This window comes from Talpa occidentalis, unplaced genomic scaffold (genome assembly GCF_014898055.3).
Source record: "Talpa occidentalis isolate TD23 unplaced genomic scaffold, MPIMG_talOcc4v2.1 talOcc4.6, whole genome shotgun sequence".
Classification (NCBI taxonomy): domain Eukaryota; kingdom Metazoa; phylum Chordata; class Mammalia; order Eulipotyphla; family Talpidae; genus Talpa; species Talpa occidentalis.
In genome coordinates this window covers 87,548,631-87,563,692 of record NW_023604972.1, presented here as the reverse complement: position 1 = coordinate 87,563,692, position 15,062 = coordinate 87,548,631, and the positions used below count along the sequence as shown (strand labels likewise).

General features: G+C 37.6%; 1 protein-coding gene across 3 annotated transcripts in view; it reads right to left on the bottom strand.

Annotated features, from left to right (window-relative positions):
* Positions 1-15,062, bottom strand: part of GTF2H2C (GTF2H2 family member C) — a 34,410-nt gene that overhangs the window by 4,863 nt on the left and 14,485 nt on the right. For all 3 annotated transcript variants that reach the window (XM_054688459.1, XM_037530764.2, XM_054688460.1), the window contains exons 10-16: positions 13,743-13,830; positions 12,595-12,702; positions 10,789-10,852; positions 9,978-10,081; positions 9,034-9,136; positions 6,412-6,451; positions 2,853-2,964 (exon numbers count right to left, since the gene is read on the bottom strand). In XM_054688459.1, coding sequence (XP_054544434.1) covers positions 2,853-2,964; positions 6,412-6,451; positions 9,034-9,136; positions 9,978-10,081; positions 10,789-10,852; positions 12,595-12,702; positions 13,743-13,830 — 619 coding nt within the window. The remainder of the gene's footprint in view (positions 1-2,852; positions 2,965-6,411; positions 6,452-9,033; positions 9,137-9,977; positions 10,082-10,788; positions 10,853-12,594; positions 12,703-13,742; positions 13,831-15,062) is intronic.

Sequence of the window (15,062 nt, the reverse complement as noted above, 5' to 3'; positions counted from 1 at the left end):
TGGCAAGAAATAACAAATCTTTTATCCTTATAGGGCTGGACCCAAAAAGGTTATCAGTAGACTCTTGAGACTGCTTTCCAGAAATGTGATAGTCTCCTATACCCTTTTCTTCCTTACTATAGGTCCCAGAGACTCAAACATCTTTCCCTTTCTCTTAAACCCTGCTAGCCCACTAAAAACCTTGGGATTACCCTACCTCTCTTCCTGAGGGTTGGAAGTCACCACTCACAAAATTGTTTCAGGTTATTTGCCAATCATTAGCAAGATACTGACAGCTGAACACGGAATATGACCACAAACATGAGAACCTACAAGTATTGAGAAATCTTACAAAATATTTACAGTTCTTTCTTGCTGCTATTCTGAGAAGCAGAAAGCCTGTTTCCTCTCACTGTTTTGACATATGTTTTTATTATGACATGTATTCAGATATGGAGGGAAAATGGGGGGGAGGGTTACACTTGGTCCTTAAATACAGGACTTACATGTTTTTGACCTAATCATTTCTCAGACTTTAAACTCAATTACATGGTAGGCACATTAAATATTAATGGACTAAATGCTTTAGTTAAAAGGCAAAGATTGGGCCTCCCTGGTGGCACAGGGGGTTGAGACACAACCTATGAGGCTGGCGGCAGCCACTGCGGCGAATTTGATCCCCAGCCAGGGAGCAGTCCACATGACACAGCAGACCTCTCCTGACTCGCCCACTGCTCCCCTCAGCAGTGTATTTCTGTGGGTCTGCCTGCTCTGTTCCCCACTCTGTCTCTAGTGAATCCTCTCACCACCCGCACCTCTGGCCTATACCCCATTCTTGTGTGCAGTGCATAAATAAATAAATCTTAAAAAAAAAAAAAGGCAAAGATTGTCATGCCAAATGAAAAGAATATGAAGCACCTCCCTGGTGGTGCAAAGGTTGAAGTCTCAGTGCTATCAAGTTATCGCCAGCCACTGCAACATGAGTTCAATCCCAGCCAGAAAGCTAACCCACATGGCACAGCAGAACTCTTCTGTCTTACACACTGCTCCCATCAGCAGTGTATTTCAGTAGATCTGCCTGTTCTGCTCCCACTCCGTGGGGAATCCTCTCACCTGCCCCTCACACCTCTGACCTACACCCCAGTTCTTGTGTCCATAAATAAAAATGCATTTTTAAAAAATAAAATATAAAGAATATGAAATAAAACGTATGCATTTAAAGGTACTTAAATCTAATTTTCAAAATGAATTTTAAGTACTGCGTTTTCTATTTAATCAAACAGCAGAACTCAGAAAGACATACTATTCAGAAAGATTTCCAATATTAGTTTCCTTCTACTGTATTATTGTACTATACAGTGGAGTTCTAAGGGGGAAATTAAAGGCCAAAACAGTCTTAGACCATCATTTCTATTTCCAAAATCTTAAACAAAGCTGGATTTTCTCTATAATTTTGAGAAAAACATTCCTTCTTAAGCCTAAGTAAAATATTTTTTAGACTTATCAAATATGCAAATGAAATCAAAACTGTAGAAAGAGCTCAAGTAGCCCAAAAAAGGCACGGGGTATCCCTTTTATATATGATAGTAAGAATATTGTTTGTTTGTTTTTTTTAAAAAAGATTTATTTATTTATGCACACAAGAGCTAGGGTACAGGCCAGAGATGTGGGGGGTGACAGGATTCACCAAAGACAGAGTAGGGAACAGGCAGATCAACAGAAATACACTGCTGAGGGGAGCAGTGGGCGAGTCAGGAGAGGTCTGCTGCACCATGTGGGTTGCTCCCTGGCAGGCTGGGGATCGAACTCGTGCTGCAGAGGCTGTGGATTGCTTCATTATGCAGTGCTTAATACCTTGTGCCACCTGGGAGGCCCAAGAATGCTTTCCTAATATATTGCCAATAACTTTTCAACTATGTTTCTATGCTTGTGGTAAAAATGACCCCTGGATAGAACACTGTATCTGGACTGGATGCACTATATACAGTGCACTATATATATATATATAGTGCACTATATATATATATCTGGACCTCCTGCTTTGGGCTTTTCTAGGCATAGTGACTCCTGAACTGACATGTTGCTTGTGGAGACCCTAGAAGAGCAGTGCTTATGAAACTGTTATAAAGAGATATAACTTACCTCTCATTGAAGCCTGTGGAGGATCTCATTGGCTTTGCACCAAATCTCATTGGCTAAATAGTTCTGAAGTGCTGCCTGCTGCCCTGTTTAACATCCCTTTGAATAAGCTGGTGCTAAGTGTGGCCATGGTAATCTTGTGCATTTGAATATTTAAATCTAAAAAGACTTTTGTGTTGGTCACAGTCACAAATAAATTCAGATGCATAAACTTTATATTTTGATGGTTTAGTTAAGTCAAAAAGGACCCCTTGAGTGGTATAGCATCATATATAATTTTATATGTATTAATTTCATAACTATTAATTATCATTTTATATTGAATTTATACTTGCACCCAATTTTCTTTTTACAAAGTGAATTAAAAAAGCCATAAAAAATTCTGTGTTTACTTTAATTACAAAACAATGAGTTTATCACATCAATTTAATCATTATAAGTAACTTAAATACAATAATGTTTAATGACTTTGGAAACAACATAACTCAAAATAATAGAAAACAAAATTAAGTGAATAAAGTACTACTGAATTCCAGGACTTTATGTGACAGGATAAAAATTTTAAAAACTAATAAATACTGTATTTTCTTAGTAAAAAGTTTCTTTCTTAAGTCCTATTTTACTCTTTAACTGTTCATGTTTTAATTGAAGTTTCTTCTTAAAAGAGTCACTTTATTTACAGTTGCAAATTCCTTTTAAATACATACAGTGTAGTAGATGCTAGGATCAAATACCTGAAGAAGTTGGAATCTTATGAATACAGCCAGGACAACAGTGGAGAGAGTCATGAACAAAAACATCACAGTCCACACAGAAAACATTTTGACACACACTACAAACATAGACCTGCAGTGGAAAAAAAAAAAAAAATTAAAAAAGTAGTTCCTAAAAGTAAATACAGCACAGATCAAAGACATATGAATTACTTTGTTGTTTTTTTATCTGTCAGCATGTCCCCATGCAGCTACTTACTTTATAACTTTCATTACACTCTGTATTCTCAATTCTAAGGCAATTTATTTATTTATTTTAAAGGGCAGTCAGATTTCTTCTTTTTTAAAGATTTATTTATTTATGCACATACAAGAACTGGGATACAGGCCAGAGGTGAGGGGGGGGGCAGGGTGAAAGGGTTCACCAGAGACAGGTGGGGAGCAGAACAGGCAGATGGACTGAAAACACTGCTGAGGGGAGCAGCAGGCGATACAAGAGAGGTCTGCCGTGCCATGTGGGTATCTCCCTGGCCAGCCGGGGATCAAACTCACGCTGCAGGGACTGAGGACAGCTTTACAGCACTGTGTTCAACCTGCTGCACTACCAGGAAGGCCCTAAGGCAATTTATTTTTTCCCAAAAATTTATTCCTTAGAAATGAGGGAATGACTTTGTTTTTTAAGTCCTTAAAGGCTCTTGTATTATTGGAACTCTGAATTATTTCAGCTAAGTAACTATATGGGGAAGACATATGACCTTCAAATCAGGTTTTTAATGCGTAAGAGAAATCACATGACATGCAATAAAAACAGAAACACAAAATTTAACAAAGATTTAGTTATTACAAGAAATGACCTCACAATTGTAAAAGTTATATTTCCCCCTTTAATTAAACCTTTTAAGAATATTATAAAAGATACATATAAAACGAATAAAAAGAAAAATCCAATTATTCTATCAGTTTAACATATATGGATACTTGTGCCTTCAGGTAAAATTTCCAGGCCAATATCATATACAGATTCAAAAATCAGTAAATCTTTCAAGTAGAGGAGATAAAAATGATGTGTTCTTTAAAACTGTCAAATGATTCCAAAAAAGGGTCTAATGAGGATGAAGCTACTGATATCAAAGAGGCATGTAAACTTAATAAAATTCTGTTATGAAATGTGAGCACAGAATAAACAAGTGATATTTCTAGTTTATAATCTATATCGTTAGTAAAGTACAGTTTTAAATATGGACATGTAACTTAGTAAAAATTTAAAACCATATGGGCTTCTATCTTATTTGCAGCTCTTTAAGTTTATATAGTCAAATTGGCACCCTTCCAAATTTTACTTTTAAAAGATTTATTTTTATTTATGCATACAAGAACTGAGGTGTAGGCCGGAGGTGTGGGGGGGTGACAGATTCAGAAGAGAGTGGGGGGCAGAACAGGGTGATCTAATGAGATACTATGCTGAAAGGAGCAGAGGTGGAGACAGGAAAGGTCTGCTGTGCCATGTGGGTAGCTCTCTGGTTCGGGATTGAACTCTTGCTACAGTGGCTGGTGAGAGCTTGATCGCGCTGAGACTGTAACCCCTGCACCATCAGGGAGACCTAGGACTCCGTCTTTTTCACTTCATTTTCCCTTAGTTACCTCTTTAAAGGCTTTATCTATAAATAGAGTCACATTGGGGGATAGGCCTTGAATGTATGAATTTGGCAGAAGCACAGTTTATTCTTTAACACTGTCAATTCTTGGCCACTTTGAACAGAAATTTCTGCCTTTGAGACACACATGGGGATAGACAAAGTGTGAAGAGACTTTCTCCCATGGCACAGTTTATTGGTGTTGAAACAGTTATGTTTAGGGGGAAAAACTAGGATTTTAGTGGGAAAGGGACTAGATTGCCTAATTACTAATTTTAAAGTACTAAAATATCTTCATAGCAAAATTAAACACCACCACCCTTCCCACCTCTGGCCTATACCCCAGCTCTTGTATACAAAAATAAATAAAATAAATCTTTTTTTAAAAAAAAAAAGATAGGGTCCTAATCCAATATAACTGGTGTCTTTATAAGTAGAGGAAAAGACATCAGGGAATCAAGTACACAGAAGAAAGACCAAATAAGGATAAAATGACAAGATGGCCATCTGCAAGGCAAACAGAGGCCTCAAGAGAAACTAAATCTGCTGACAGCTTGATCTAGGCTTTTAGCCTCCAGACTATGAAAAAATAAATTGTTGGTTTTTGTTTTTTTTTTAATGCAGAATTAGGGCCTCCCCAGTGGCGCAGCAGGTTGAGCACAGCGCTGTGAAGCTATCCGCAGCCTCTGCAGTGCTAATTCGATTCCTGGCTGTCCAGGGAGATTACTACATGGTGTGGCAGACCTCTCCTGTTGAGCCCGCTGCTCCCCTCAGCAGTGTATTTCAGCCCTTCTGCCTGTTTTGCTCCCTGCTCTGTCTCTGGTGATTTCTCTCACCCTCCCGCACCTCTGGCTTGTACCCCACTGCTTGTATAAATAAATAAATATTTTTTAAAAAACGATTTTTTTAAAATGCATTATTATAACTATTTAAAATTCTTCTGCTCCAATTTTGTCTCTTCCTACTCTGATGAATAACCTGATATGAACCTGGACTTCAATAATCTATTGAAAATGGGGCCTTCCCTGGTGGCGCAGGCAGTTGAGCGCAGCGCTGTGAAGCTGTCTGCGACCTCTGCAGCGCCGGTTCAATCCCGGCTTGCTGGCGAGGGTCCCACATGATGTGGCGGACCTCTCTTCTGTCTCGCCCACTGCTCCCCTCAGCAGTGTATTTCTTCAGTCTGCCTGTTCTGTCCCCCGCTCTGTCTCTGGTGAACCCTCTCACCCTCCCATATATCTGGCCTGTACCCCGGTTCTTATATAAATAAATAAATAAATCTTAAAAAAAAATATCTATTGAAAATGGGCCTCTCTGGTGGTACAGGGGTTATCAAGCCTCAGTGTTATCAAGCTATCACCAGCTATTGCAGCATGAGTTTGATCCCCAGCCAGGAAGCTAACCCACATGGCCTAGCAGGCTTCTCCTGTCTTGCCTGCTGCTCCCCTCAGCAGTGTATTTCAGTAGATCCACCTGTTCTGTTCCTCACTCTGTCTCTGGTGAATCCTTTCACCCCCACACCTCTGGCCTACACCCCAGTTCTTGTAGGCATAAATAAAAAAAATACATCTTAAAAAAAGTAAATAAATAACATATTGAAAACTTGTAATTGGGGCCTCCCCGGTGGCACAGCGGTGGAGCACTGGGCTGCGAAGCTGCCCGCAGCCTCTGCAGTGCCAGTTCGATCCCCGGCCGCTGGCAAGGGTCCCACATGGCACGCAGACCTCTCCTGCCACGCCCGCTGCTTCCCTTAGCAGTGTGCTTTGGTCCTTCTGCCTGTTCTGCTCCCCGCTCTGGCTCTGGTGAATTCTCTCACCCTCCTGCGCTTCTGACTGTACCCAGTGCTTGTATAAATAAATAAATAAATATTTAAAAAAAAGAAAACTTATAATATCATTTCCTCAATAATTCTTGTATAATACTTAATATTTAGAATCATATGAACTTACATGTTGGTCTTTCAATTCCCCCTCACATCCAAAACAAAATCTGAAAAAGTGAAGAATCATTTTGCTTACAATTTACTTATTAGTATAGTTCTGGAAAATCACAATAACAAGAAACCTTTCATTAATAATTATATTCACATGATTTTTAGTAAAAAGGTAAAGTTAAGAAAACTAGCAATTTAAGAAAATTCAACAGTATATCCCATGGGTTATCTGACAATTAGTCCAAAATGCTACACTAAAATTTTTTTAAATTTTACTTTCACCAAGGTTAAATACAAGCAATTGGTATTCTACGAGAGAATTAAACCCGACAGAAAATTATTTTAGTGATTATTTCTCAACTCTTCCAAAGATGTCAGAGGGCTGGTACAATTCTAGATGGACAGGAGAAAATTTATTGATATAATGGCTACCTAAAGGCTTAATTTTCAAGGAATGGCTTAATTAGTTAGAAGCTCTTAATATTTGCAACAACAAAAAGCAGTTCTCCATCCACCCACCTCTACTTCATCTACAGCTCTCCCAGACAAATATTTTCATAATTTCAAATTGCTTGATCATAATCAATCCTTGCAATACTATCTTAGTTTTTCCACAGGTATTGTCTGAACCTCCCAATATAAAAGATGAGAATTTAGTTCTCTTTCAACTCTAAAAAATGCATATATATGCATAACTAATGTCATTTTCAACTCTGTACTGTTAAAACATAATTTTGGATAGAACTTTTCAATGTTTAGTTTATTATGACTATACAGTGTACTCAGCTGAGTCAGTAATATAACTTTTACTCTCTTCAGGCATTTCCCAGGGCCTCCCTGGTGGTGCAGGGGTTAAAGACACCGCTATCAAGCTATTGCCAGGCCCGCATCACGAGTTTGATCCCCAGCCAACCAGGGAGCAACCCACATGGTGTAGCCGCCCTCTCCTGCCTCGCCCACTCTTCCCCTCAGCAGTGTATTTCAGTAGATCTGCCTGCTCTGCTTCCCACTCTCTCTGGTGAATCCTCTCACCCCCCACAACTCTGGCTTACACCCCAGTTCTTGTATGCATAAATAAATATATATTTTTTTTTAAAATAAAATAAAACATTTCCCAGCTTAGTTTTCTGTGTAGTTACCACTAATTCAGCCCCAGTCTTTCCTGAGTAATTAAATATCCTCTTAAGATTTCAATTACATCAGGAATTCTACTATTGTTATCCTCTTAGTGACATTTCTTTTGGTCATCTCTCAACTAAACTGTGCTCCATATCAGACATAAGAAATTCATTCTGGGATCTCCCCTATCCATCATCTTAGGACTTTCTCTAGCCATTTCTGAATTAATAAATATTTCTATTCATTTTCATTCATTCTCTTTCTTAGTTTCTTTAAATTATCTCTCTATAGCATCCCTAGAAAGTCTTTTTAAGATTCTATAAGTCTTGGACCTCCCTGGTGGCAAAGGAGTTAAGTCTTAGTACTATCAAAGTATCATCAGCCAGTGCAACATGAGTTAGATCCCTGGCCAGGGAGTTAACCCACATGATGAAGCAGACCTCTCCTGTCTCGCCTGTTGCTCCCCTCAGCAGTGTATTTCAGTAGATCTGCCTGTTCTGCCCCCTACTCTGTCTCTGGTGAATCCTCTCACACCCACTACCTTCCCCACACCCACACCTCTGGCCTACACCTCAGTTCTTGTATGCACAATAAATTAAAAAAAAAAAAAAAGATTCTACAAGTCTGAAAATGTCTACCTATATTTAATTGGTAGTTAGGTTGGATATATAATTTAGAGATAATAATTTTTACTTCCAAATTTTGGAGGACACTGCTTCCCATCCGCAACGTTGCTGATGAGAAGCCAAATGATGTTAATTCAGGATTTGTGGTATATGAACTAATTTTCCATTTTCAGAAATTGTAGGATCCATATTTTTCTGTGTGCTCTGAAAAGTCACAATGATCTAATTTAGTGTAGGTCTACAAAGTACTATCCTTCTTTTGTAGAAAATTTCCTGAACTGTTTCCTATTCTTTATTTGATCTTTTGTTTATTTCTCATGTTATTCTGATGTTGGCCCATCTGGATAAATCCTTCATCCTACCATGCTAACTGGCAAATGTTACAAATCATGGCCTCTTTTTTTTTTTAAAGATTTATTTATTTATGCATACAAGAACTGGGGTACAGACCAGAGATGTGGGGGGTGAGAGGATTCACCAGAGACAGAGTGGGGAGCAAAACAGGAAAGTCAGGAGAGATCTGCTGCGCCATGTGGGTTGCTCCCTGGCTGGGGACCAAACTCGTGCTGCAGTGGCTGTGAATAGCTTCACAGGTTGCATCTTAACCCCGTGGCCTCCTTTTTTTCCCCTTTTTTAGAGAGTTGATTTGCAAGTATACCACCACTGTTACTATATATAGATGGGTTTAGGGAAATTAATAGATTCCTAGAGATGCAGATCTGTTTAATTATGATTTATTTCAGACAAAACCAAGACATTCTATATCTTATTTTCTATATTAAAAGTAATTAAGCCCATGTTCATACTATTATAATTTTTAATGTAATAACAATGTATTCAAATGTTATTTTATTGCATATATAACAGATATAAATTAATCAAAATTAACATACCTTTCTCCCTTATATTCTTCGAGGGGAATCTCTTGAAAAGCATCCAATGGAAATAAATGATGGTAAGACCGTGCCAAATGCGGAGCCGATACCAAAGTAAGTCCTAACCCATAAAGAAGAGAGACATGCTTATTAGAGCAAACCTCATAAAGACAATGACTGCAATGTCAAATAATAGGACTTAGGCTAAATACAGTTAAATATATGTAATATTTAGGAGTACAGGTTTCGTTTCTTCAGTTTATTTGTGGTGATTCCAGAATGAGTCTTAGTTCTGTAGCTGTGATTTTCCTTGGCCTGTCTGCTTACTTGTAAATGAAATAAAATCACCTAATTCTATTGCTTTAATTCCTCATTCTTATCCTAAAGATATTTACATTATAAAGACATTTGAAAACACCTACTAGATCTACTGCACTGCCTTTAAAAAAAAACAACACAATTTTTTCATAATTAGAATCAGCAAACTCTTCTAGAATGCCTTGTTTATTCTTAGAAATGGAGAATTGGGCACTTAATGAAAAAAGTAATCTATTTCTGGGGCCTCCCTGGTGGCATAAGGGGTTAAGCCACAGCACCATGAAGCTTTCCGCAGCTACTGCAGCACTAGTTTGATCCATGGCAAGGGATGTGAACCATATGGCGCAGTAGACCTCTCCTGTCTCGCCCACTGGCTCCTATCAGCAGTGTATTTCAGTCAATCTGCCTGTTTTGCTTTCCACTCTGTTTCTGGTGAATCCTTTCACTCCCGCACCTTTGGCCTATACCCCAGCTCTTGTATGCATAAATAAATAAATCTTAAAAAAAAAAAAAAGTAATCTATTCCTTTTCTCACTGATTAAATCCAGAAATACAGGTACAACTCAATAATTATATGCATTTTAATGGCAAGACAGGCAAGAAGTTATTCAAGATTTATTGGATAAGGAATACTGGTTTCTTACCACAGATTTTACATTCAACAGGAAGCTCACAGTACTTAGCACGACACTGAGGGCAGAAGTAGCCCCCTAACGTAAGTCCTGGCTCAGTACTGCTATCCAAATGCCTGAAGAAGAAAAATAACTTTCAAAAAGTGACATATAGAAATGTGCATAGTTAGAATTATTTGACATCTAAGTTATTAGTTTGTGGTTAAGAATTACTTTTTTAAATTTAATTTTGCCTTATAATTAAGTAAAATATAAAGCTCCAAAGTTAAAACAAGTTGTATTCAAGAAAGTATAGGATTTATCCTTTTGTCTTTCCCTACACATCACCCAGGTAAACTGATTTTAGTTTTACTTTTTTATTTCCATTACTATTTTTATTAAATATGAATAATTATGTACATCTATTCATCTCTACGCTCTGACTATTTTACTCAGTAATATATCTTGAAGACTACTCTATATTATTATTAGAGACAGTCTTCATTCCTCTTTACAACTATATACAAAGTAATCTTTTATAAAAGCCATTATATTTTTAAAATAAATTTTAATTTTTTTTATTGGGGTAACACTGGTTTACAATATTTTATATGACTTGGGGTATAAGGTCATACCCTGCAGGGATGTATCAGCACACCACACCTACCACCAAGGAACCCCCCAGTCTTCCACCACGGTTCATTGGGCCCCCTACCCACTTGGCTCTCTTACCCCCTCCAGTAAAAGGCCATTACATTTCAAGCCTACTTTGTAAATACATAACTATGGAAAGGAACTGAAAGTGTAAAAACACTATCATTGACAGTTTCAAGATTTTACTTACGCCATGCTGAAAGAGGGCTTTGCATCTTGATCAGACAGAGAAGCAATCGTGTGCTGAGGAAATCCTTCATTGAAGAAAATATATTACTTGCTTTTTTCCACGAAAATAACAGGATTCTAGGACTAGGAATCTTAAAATAGTCATCCCAGAAAGCCCACAAAGTTGTATAAAAGTTGTCTTTTAGATACACTTATAATATGATGAAAATTGACTGTAATTTCAAGCTACAAGAAAAATTAAAGAGTAGAGGGAATGGGCAGAAGATCTGTGCATACATATGACCTAAATTTACAAACTTCAGTATTAGTTTAAAAATGAACAATGGGGCCTCCCTGCTGGAGCAAGGGGTTAAGCACAGCAGTGTGAAGCTATCCGCAGCCTTTGCAGCAAGAGTTCGATCCCTGGCTGCGCAGGGAGCTACCCACACGGAGCAGCAGACCTCTCCTGCTTCACCTGCTGCTCCCCTCAGCAGTGTATTTTAGTCAGTCTGCCTGTTCTGTTTCCCACTCTGTCTCTGGTGAATCCTCTCACCCTTTGTACCTCTGGCCTGTATGCCAGTTCTTGTATGCATAAATAAATAAATCTTTTAAAAAAACAAATAATGAGCAATGATGTAAAATATATATAAATTAAAAAAAACAAAGTTCAGTGCTATATTTTCTAATTTAATAATTAACACGTACTTTTTAAAAAGACAATAATTTTTAAATAGTGTCTAACACATGAAAGAATCTCTGTCCAATTTCACTTTATACTATGTTTAAAACTTTGGAATGCCCAAACTTCTAAATTCTGAAAACAAGTTCAAGAAAATAAAAAATCATAAAAAAAGATTTAAATACATAATAATTTAAAATCTATCTACATAACAAAATAAATAAAAGTAAAGATAAATGACCAACTGAAAAAATTTTTGCCTCAGGTAACGGACAATAGATTGATATTCCAAAATGACTTTAACAAATCAATTTGAAAAATAAATTGTAAGTTTAAATAATAGCTTTAAAATGAGCTAAGCAAATGTATCAGTAAATCAAAAAAGATTAGCCAACATACTATCTAAAATATATTGAGTGTTTATATCAAGTATTATTTTACATGTTTCATCTGTATTAACAAAACACACAATGTGATACTAATGTTTTTAAAATGAGGAAACAGAGGAAAGAGGCTAACCAGTAACAAAATGGCCAAATATAGGAAAGAAAAACAATCCATCTTATGGACAGTTAAAAAATGCATATTAAACAAGCAGGTTCATTTTATATACACAAAGTTACATCTTTTTCAATATGATGATAACTAATTAGTGTTCATTATAAAATTTTTGGAAACTAATAGAAAACAAATTTAAAAAAATGATCTTAAATCTACTTTTTCCCTCCCTCCAGAAAAATCACTTTAAGTAGTCTGATATATTGCCCTGCAACCATTTTTGTCTTGCAGTTTAAATTACACAGTTTTGTTCAAACAGTACAGAGGGGTTTGTAGCTTATTTTCTAAATTTCTTAATACAACAAGTTTTCTATAAAAGCAGTGTCTTTATGCCTTTCTAGCCTTAACAATTAAAAAAAGCCAGTAATGCTCTCTGAGTGATAGGGCTAAAAGTGATTTTAATTTTCTTTTTCTGTCTTCACATTTTCCAGAATTGCTTTAACAGAATAAATTTCTCTTACTACAAAAGTTACATTATAAAAAATAAATACTTCAATATTAAAATAACTTGTACAAATGAAAATCTACTTTGAACCAAAGTAGTCTACTTGGAACCAAAAAATATTTTTAAATAACAAAATAAACACTTACCCATTCGAATAAGTGAGCACTCAGAACTTGAACTGGCAGGTGGAGGACTAACATGATGTGTCAGCAATTCTTTATAATGGCTTTCATCTAAAATAACATGATAAGTGCCTAACAAGATGAAAAGCAAAGAAAGAAAAACATCAACTTCCTACACATAAGAATGAACTATAATTTCTATGTAATTCTATAAAAGGTAAATATCGGGCCTCCCTGGGTGGCGCAGCGGTTGAGTGCTGGGCTGCGAAGCTGCCCGCAGCCTCTGCAGCAGCGGTTTGATCTTGGCCACCGGCAAGGGTCCCACATGGCGTGACAGACCTCTCCTGCCATGCCCGCTGCTCCCCTCAGCAGTGTATTTCCGTCAGTCTGCCTGTTCTGTTCCTCGCTCCAGGCCTGGTGAATTCTCTCACCCTCCCGCGCTTCTGACTGTACCCAGTGCTGGCTGTACCCTATTTCTGCTCCCCACTTTGTCTCTGGTGAATCCTCTCACCCCCTGCACCTCTGGCCTACACCCCAGCTCTTATATGCATAAATAATCTTTTCAAAAAATTATTATAAAAAAGTAAATAAATTACATCTCTAAATTGACTTCTCGAGGAACTACAATTACAATTTATTTGAAACCAAGTTATAAGATCTTGACAAAGTATTACCAAAATTTCTAACTTTTGAAAAGTTATAATAACTCCTGGAAATACTGACATTATTAAGGAAAATTCCTTGCATTTTGAGATGGCACCTTAGAAAATCAATGATGTATTTATTATGGACTATAGCACATGAACTGATTTAAATTTAGTAGCAGGCCTCCCTGGTGGCGCAGCGGGTTGAGCACCGCGCTATGAAGCTGTCCGCAGCCTCTGCAGCGTGGGTTTGATTCCTAGCCGGCCAGGGAGAAACCCACATGAGGTCAACAGACCTCTCCTGTTGCGCCCGCTGCTCCCCTCAGCAGTGTATTTCGTCAGTCTGCCTGTTCTGCTCCCTGTTCTGTCTCTGGTGAATCCTCTCACCCTCCCGCACATCTGGCCTATACCCCAGCTCTTGTATAAAAATAAATCAATCTTAAAAAAATAAATAAATTTAGTAGCTTAAAAACATTGTTACATTCTACACAGTACTATGAAAAAATGTTGAAGATTCTAGATACATACCACCAGTTTCACGAGCCAGTACAGTGCAAACCCGAACCTCTGCAGACAATCCAATAACAGACACTCTAATTTTAGCTGCCTTTAAAGTCTTCATAAAATCCAAGTGTATGGTGGGTTTTAGGGGAAGAAAAAAAGAATTGAAAAACTAGTGTGTTTGAGTAACAGAACGTCCTGCAAACCAGTAAAATTCCACAACAAGGGCCTCCCGGGTGGCCTAGGGGGTTAAGCCTCAGTGCTGTCACCACTATGGCCTGAGTTTCATCCCGGGCCAGGTGCTAACCTACATGTGCTGCAGCAGACCTCTCCTGTTTTACCTGATGCTCCTCTTAGCAGTGTATTTCAGTAAATCCACCTGTTCCACTCCCCACTCTGTCTGGTAAATCCTCTCACCCCCTGCACCTCTGGCCTATATGCCAGCTCTTCTACACAAATACAAATATAAATAAATAGATAAATAAATCATAAAAAAAAAAAAAAGACCCAAGACCTCCCTAGTAGCACAGGGGTTAAGTCTCAGTACTATCAAGCTATCACCAGCCACTGCAGCATGAGTTCGATCCCAGGCTAGGGAACTAAACCGCATGGCACAGCAGACCTCACCTGCCTCACTTGCTGCTCCCCTCAGCAGTATATTTCAGTAAATCCAGCTGTTCTGCTCCCCACTCTGTCTCTGGTGAATCCTTTCAACCACCACCCCTGCCCTATACCTTTGGCCCACAACCCAGTTCTTGTATGCATAAATAAATAAAAACAAATCTTGAAAGAAACCTACTACATAATTTTCTTTAAAGTTGTAACTTAACTTTAAATTTGATCATAAAGATCTGGAACAAGACAAGGATGCCCACTCTCACCACTGCTTTTCAATATAATACTGGAAGTCCTAGCCAGAGCAATAAGACAAGAGAAAGACATCCAAGGAATCCAAATAGGAAAAGAAGAAGTCAAACTATCACTATTTGCAGATGATATGATATTATACATAGAGAACCCCAAAAACTCCACAGAAAAACTAATTCAACTCATCAGTCAGTTCAGTAAAGTGGCAGGATACAAAATCAACACGCAAAAGTCAGTAGCCTTCCTATACACAAACAATAAATCTGAAGAAGAAGAAATAAAAAAAAAATCCCTTTTGTTATTGAAACAAAAAAAATCAAATATTTGGGAATAAATCTAACAAAAGAGGTAAAGGACCTATACAAAGAAAACTATAAAACACTGTTAAAAGAAATAGAAGAAGACACAAAGAAATGGAAAGACATCCCCTGCTCATGGATTGGAAGAATAAACATTATTAAAATAAAAGAATAAACATTA